This window comes from Taudactylus pleione, unplaced genomic scaffold, assembly GCF_031769625.1.
Source record: "Taudactylus pleione unplaced genomic scaffold, aTauple2 ptg000548l, whole genome shotgun sequence".
Lineage (NCBI taxonomy): Eukaryota > Metazoa > Chordata > Amphibia > Anura > Myobatrachidae > Taudactylus > Taudactylus pleione.
This window is the reverse complement of record NW_028284950.1, coordinates 2,112,052-2,119,089: the sequence shown is the minus strand read 5'-3', so window position 1 is coordinate 2,119,089 and position 7,038 is coordinate 2,112,052. Positions and strand designations below refer to the sequence as shown.

General features: G+C 37.3%; 1 protein-coding gene across 1 annotated transcript in view; it reads right to left on the bottom strand.

Annotated features, from left to right (window-relative positions):
* Window positions 1-561: 561 nt before the first annotated feature.
* Window positions 562-7,038, bottom strand: part of MGARP (mitochondria localized glutamic acid rich protein) — a 30,344-nt gene continuing 23,867 nt past the window's right edge. Inside the window, exon 3 of the mRNA XM_088451450.1 lies at window positions 562-6,214. Within this exon, the coding sequence (XP_088307576.1) occupies window positions 6,077-6,214 (138 nt within the window). The 3' untranslated portion in view covers window positions 562-6,076. The remainder of the gene's footprint in view (window positions 6,215-7,038) is intronic.

Below are 7,038 nucleotides of genomic sequence, written 5' to 3'. Positions count from 1 at the left end.
CCAGAATGCAGTGAACAAGTCACTATAAATATGATCCACAGCCATAAGGCATGTTTCTCTAAACATGAAAGAGCATTTTGCAGCAATTAAAATATATGGTAAATTTGCACAATCTGGGTTTCAAAAGTTAGTGATAATTTATTCTCCAAAGTTCTATTCAACAAAATAATGCTGTAAACAGTTTAGAAAAGGATGGCATAACAAACTTTATTCACTAAGATATAAGAAACACCATCATTTCATATGTGAAATCCAGTAAGCTGCTGAAGCTACAAAATACTCTCTCATCAGCAATTTGCATTTTAGCCATAGCTTTTCCCCCAATAATAAGCTAATCTACAGTAGATCAAGCATTGCGTGTTAAGGAAAGCAAGCAGAATTGAGTTAGTTATACAACACACAGAATCCAAAGCTTTCCCATGTTAGTTTCATTTATAGAACAATTTAATCATAAAGAAACATTTAGGAAACAAAACTCCACCTCTTAAGTTAATAGAAATTCTACCCCAGAATCCCAGTCATAGGTGAAAAAAATAAAATAAAGGACAGTCAGCCAAAACGTAACATTCAAAGTGGTCTTTATTGGACAGTCATTTACACACACAGGTAATCAGAGCAACCAGCCATAACCTATTTAATTTACTGAATACATTTCACAAAACAGTATAGGAACTAGATCCAACCCCTCATGGACCAATTGGGGTTTGCATACAGTATTAAACAGGAGAATTGTCAAAAAATAAAAAGGTAAAATTAAAGTGTAGGTGTTTAGTGACGGGTGAGACTATAATCATCACTAGTTAGGCTGCACGGCAAGGTGGACTGTCTTTTTGCTCCTATAGCTTCAACTTTGAGTAGACATTACCATGGGCTTTAGTCTGGAAATTGTAAGTAAAAAAAAGTGACAATTAGAGTAAAATAATGTAACATGAGCCAAAAAAAAGGAATGAATGCTCATGCCAAAGATCTTTTATAAGATACATTGAAAACTGCATTAAGAGCTAACCAGAATTAACAGACACCAAGAAGCTTTCATACACGGTCACAGAGAGAAGACAGAGCATGCCCTGTTGTGAACAAGGATGAAAACAGCTGCGTTCGTTTGTCTTCTATGGGATATTAAAATAAAACTACTGGACTTGAGGTATGTACGCAAATGTTACTATATAATATATGGACTTACTTTTAATATTTGTGTTATTGTATTTATAAAAGTACAAATAAATATCAGCTGCTTGAAAAACCTTGTTCAGAACAGATGGGTTATTTCTGCAGTATATGCTGCTTTGCCCGGGTTCCCCACTCTGTGTACATGGTGTACAGTACAACAAGCACACTCTGTTAAAGCACAACAGAATAAGCTGCCACAATAAAAGGGTTAATAAAATAAATATGTATTATTAATGTATAAATGTGTGTGTATATGGGTAACTACCCGGGCCAAAGCAATACATTCTGCAAACACTAGGGAAAAATAGCAGGGAAAAAATACATATATGTAAGAGGAAAAACAGAAGGAAACTTACCGTCATCACCTGAAAAACAAAAACACACAATTAAAATGCTTTCCACTCTTGCCAAAGTGATACACAGAGAATAGGACATTAAAGAACCACCAAATAAATGATAACAAGAAGAGTATTTTTTAGGCTAACGTGGAAAATCCTTTTATTGGATATTTTATTTCCTTGTTACTTCAAAGTCATGACTTATGGTGCATACACACGATCAGATTTTTCCTTCAGATATGAACGATAACGATTTAAAAATCGTTCAGTCGTTCATATCTGAAGGAAAATCGTTCATATCTGACATGCCTGAACGATGGACGATCAACGATGCGCGTTCCCGTTTGTCAGATAACGATATCTGACATCTGATGGGTTTGCAGTCAGACTTGGACGATTCCATTCATTTTAATGCAGTCAAAAATCGTTCAATCGTTCAAATAGTTCAAAACTTTAAATCGTTCAGTCGTTCATCTGACAAATCTGACAAGTCTGACAAATCTGACCGTGTGTATGCTCCATTACACCTAGCAATTTGTATTGTACAACATGCAGCATCAGATACATTCCCTTCCATCTTCTACAGTCACAACTTTTTTAGTTGGTTGGAAAGCTGGGATTGTTCCCTCACACTGTCGAGAGCTGTTCATGAATGATGAACGATTTTTTAATCATGCAAACAGTGAATGGAAATAGTTCGTTTATCGTTCATTCTGTACAACATGAACGATTTTCTGAACGAAAATAGTTTGTTGGACAGTCAGAATGGACGATGAACTACAAACGTGAACGCGCATGTAACGATTATCGTTCACCTTAAAAAGATGATCGATTTTACAAACGATTTAACGATAATGACATCATTATAGTTAAATCGTTCAAAAAATCGTTGTGCATACGCACCTTGAACCGTACATTACTTAATTTGGATTCCTCTCAGTATTCTGAATGGGCCATCATGGCAGACTGCAAATCTTAAAAATGGCAAGAATATGCAAATTTTTGACATTTATAAGTATACAAAAACCTAATTTTCTCAAATCAGGATTGAGAAAGAACGAAAATGGGCTGCATTTGAAAACCAAATTCCAAATAAATATATGATTTAAAACAAAGTAATAAACGCATGTATTGGAACATTTTATGATGGTCTACCGCACATTTAACTTTTATCGATTCTGGTATTCTGTAATAATTGGAAAAGCTCACATCTGAGTAGCACTCATCCGAATGTTAAACTAAATGATATCTGGAGCAAAGATAAGAGTTGGTATTGGGTGACAGATCAAATCTTAGGGCCTGTATCAAACCGTTTTTTGTTTTTTTATTTACATAAAATGCTGTAGAAAGTGCAGTTTCTGCATAATTGTATGTATTGTGCTTTTGTACTAATGACACAATGCAGGCGATTTCCCAAAAATCTCCAGCAAAGTTCTAGTTAGTACTTCAGATCGCAGTCCCCATTATTATGAATGGGTATTACAATGTGACCCCTATGTACTAAAAATCCAAAAAGCTTAACAATTTCTATCTACTCTTACAATTTATTCATCATCTGATCAGGGCGTAGGCATTTGTCGCATTCATCTGAATGGTGTTCTGGAGTTGCTGGCACACATTTTTCCAGACATTTTATAATAACTCGGATTTCATAGGTCATCCAATAACATCTCTTAACTTTACTCCACTTAGGGGTCTATTTATCAAGCAGTGAAAAGTGTGCAGAAGTGGCCTAGTGGAGAAGTTACATATAAAAACCAATCAGCTCCTATTATTTTATAGACTGTAATTGATATATGCTACTTCAAAGCAGATTGGTTGCTATGGGCAACTTCTCCACACCCTTCACTGCTTGATAAATAGATCCCTTATTCATATAATTTCCAGAGAAGTGGTACACACAAACAAATAGAATTTGTACTGCTTCCACCTACAGACCTAAGCCTAAATTTACTCTAAAGTCCGTCAGTTTTTACCTTTCCGATCAAAAACTTCCCGACTTACTGAGGAATCGCAGCCCTGGGTTGACCAGTTTGGGACTTTTTGTCACTATGGCAGGTGGACCCCACGCTGTGTGTTCGACGCTATAGCGTCAGCCCCCAGGCTGGTTCTGCCTGGAGCTTGTTATGGAAAAATAAGGGGAACCCCACGCTGTTTATTTCCATACCAGCCCAGGCTGAGAGGTCTGGGGCTGGTTATGAAGTTTGGGGGCACCACACAGAGTTTGTTGGTCTGATATTCTATTCTAGTTATTTTCTGATATTCTAGTCATTTATTGAAATATAACAATCCTGGCCTGATTATACTCATAAAAGCCAAATATGAGCAATATTGTCCTATCCAAACCAATAGAAATCAAATATGTAGAAAAAAAAATGGAAACTTACATTAGAGGCTTTCTTTTATAGTCCTATATGTGTGTCGAGGATAAGAGTAAGGCTGCATACACACGGAACAATCTTGTGAACGTTAGGAACAATAACGATATAGTTATCGTTCATACCAGTCAATATTGTTCAATGTGTATGCAAGACAGTCAACAATGCGCGCTCCCGCGGATCGTTAACTATCTTTCATCGGCCGTACTTGCAGGCCAATCTGACAATATCGGCAGATCCTGCAAGTTCGGGGAAGTAGGCGGTGACGTCACTGAACAATATCGTTTAGTGTGTATGCTCAGTGTTGGGAAGGACATTGAGCCCGGCAGAGGGGACAACACTGAACGATATGCTCCATGAGCGATATCGTTCAGTGTGTACCCGGCTTTGGAGAAAATAGCAATCTTCTTGATTACAGTGAGGCGATAAGAGATATGCCAATACGGCAGTGCTGCTACTATTGACACAGACCCATCGATTGTCCATCCGTACTGAACAGGTCCATGTACTGGTAAAGAGCATGTTCGCTGCACTAAGAGAAATGAGCTGTGACATCAGGATGATCACGAGGCCCACATGACTTCTGTCCACAACAACTCGTTAAAAGTAAAGCTTTAGCCATTTAGGAGACTGAGAAGATCAGAGTTTTATGGTCATTTTATTTTCACCAATAGTATGTGCTTTAGTAACTTTGCATAGCAATTGGTGTTTTACAAAAACTCTATTATCATTGCATTTATTGGAACTGAGAGGAACACTTAAATGATAGAAAACACGTTTTAGGGACACACATATTCCAAATTAAATGCAGACTACTCAGCAGGAATCTTCTACAAATTGCTTTGATTAAAGTTACCTTATCAAAAGACAGCCTTCAACATACTATCTGCTCTGTTATCAGAGATGGACTGATGCTAGTAAGCAGCCCTGGCAGTCCCCCTGTGTGTGCTCGCATCTGCAAAAAGTGGCCCTGCCAGCTATCAAAATATAGTTTAGCTTATATTTGAATAACTATTGTCTAACTGGTATGCAGGCTAATGGTTGCCTTCATATTTATATACAATGTTATTCAATGTATTTTTATTATAAAGGCTATTGGCCTGACATTTACTAACAATCCCGTAGCTTATTGTACTCTTTGCTGAAGCTTTTGTATTGATTTTTCCGTGATATATTTACTCTTGCCTATGTCTTATTAAGTTTTCAAATACCAATAAAGATAATTTGCACTTAAATACAGTTTCATCTCTGAGGGGGCATTTTTTTTTTAATGTCACAGTAATGGGCACCCAATGTTGTAATTCAATTGTTTGGGCACCCATTAATTATGGCTCTTTTTGCGTCTATTTAGACCAGGTTTTGCTGCGTAAACTGCTAAACCAGTCTAAAGTCCAGGATTTATCGCATATTTCTGCTCGCCTCCTTAGAAGGGGGCGAGCAGAAATGCCGGCGCCGAAAACAACTGAATCGCCCCTTCAGTACTTAAAAATTCATGATTAACAGCATGAATGCAGCTCATCAGCAGTCTTGAAGCACATGTCTAGTTTTGTGGATGTCCCATTCTCCAGCCCCTCCCCAATTATAAATACACTAAGAACATAAACCCCAAAAGGGTCAGTTTTGAAAATACAGGATCCTTAAAAATTGTTAGATACACTCTAGCAGAAAATATAAAAAGACATGTATGCCAAGAATCTGCATTCAGATGGGAGGGGGATCCAGAGACGACATGGAACTGGGAGGAAATTGTATGCAAAGGACTATACAACCTCCCCTCCCAAGTCAGCTGCAGGTATCATTAAAAACACTGTAGCATAGTAACTGAATTATGCAATTGCAAGTACCTGACAAATTCATTTAAAGTTTAATTCAGATCAATAATCACCATCAAGGAATGAAAACAAATGATGTCTATTTTAAACAAAGGTGGAGCAAGGAAAAAAAAAAAGCATTTAGATGCAACATTTATATTCTTCCCAACTGTTCCAACCAAATACTCTTAATATTAAATAAGTCATTGATTCCCAACCTCTGTCCTTAAGGCATACTGACAGTCCTGGTTGTAGTGATAGCCATGCTAAAGCACAGATGGTTAAATCAAAATAGCTGAGGTACTAATTAAGTCATGTGTGCTCAAGTATGGCTATCCTTAAAACCTGGACTGTATGCCTTGGGAACCCCTGAGATAAGTCAAGTACAATCACCAGTTACTATTATAGTGATAAGACTAATCTTACTGTAAGACTCAATTGCGGGTCTCAGCTGTGTGTGGATATATTCATGTCGGTTACGATAACGGGCTCTGTCGCTGCTCAATGTACGGTACAGCTGGAACAACAAGAGAAAATTAGCGAGAATATATAATGTAGGAAAAAGGATAAGTCGTACAGCAACAGGAGCTTTTGTGTCTTACTTGCTTAGCAAAGAAACGATGTACTAAAAACAAGCAAAAATGTCAGTTTGGAGATTCCTTTACCAAGTATATGCTGCTTATAGACTTGGTATTTGCATGGTCAGTGTTCTGTAGCTTGTTTTGCAAATTGTTTAACATTTACGTCCAGTTTAAGTCACTTACAGTTTTTATTGTCCTGTATTTCTATTAAACATTTGGTTCACATTAGCTCAATCTACGTTACTTTCAATGCAAATGTAGGTGTGTGCAAACATTTATACTCAGCTAGTATCCCTTGGCAGTGTATGAAACCAACTACATTCCCAAATGTCAGAAAATATATGGATTTTCTCTATATTTTAGGAAGTTGCAAATATTGACTCCAATGCAATACTATTCTCGATCACTAAGTCTATGGCTACAGAAAGGAAAACCTTGGAAATAGAGTTTTGCGTGAGTGCAACCCATTCTGGTTCTGAGAAACTTATGTTTTATGTTTGAACCTTGCCACCATCCCAGGGATTTCTTTGTGAGGTGTTTAAGTCTGATGACTTGGTTTAGAAAAGCAATGATGTCACTGATTGAGCAGATCAAGGTGAAGATTTCTCTTATGCCTATAGAAAAGAATATCCCTGGAACAGTGGTTCTCAAACTTGGTCCTCAGGACCCCACACAGTTCACATTTTCCAGGTCACCCAGCAATTGAACAGGTGTATTCATTACTCACTGGCACATTTTAAAAGAGCCACAGGTGGAGCTA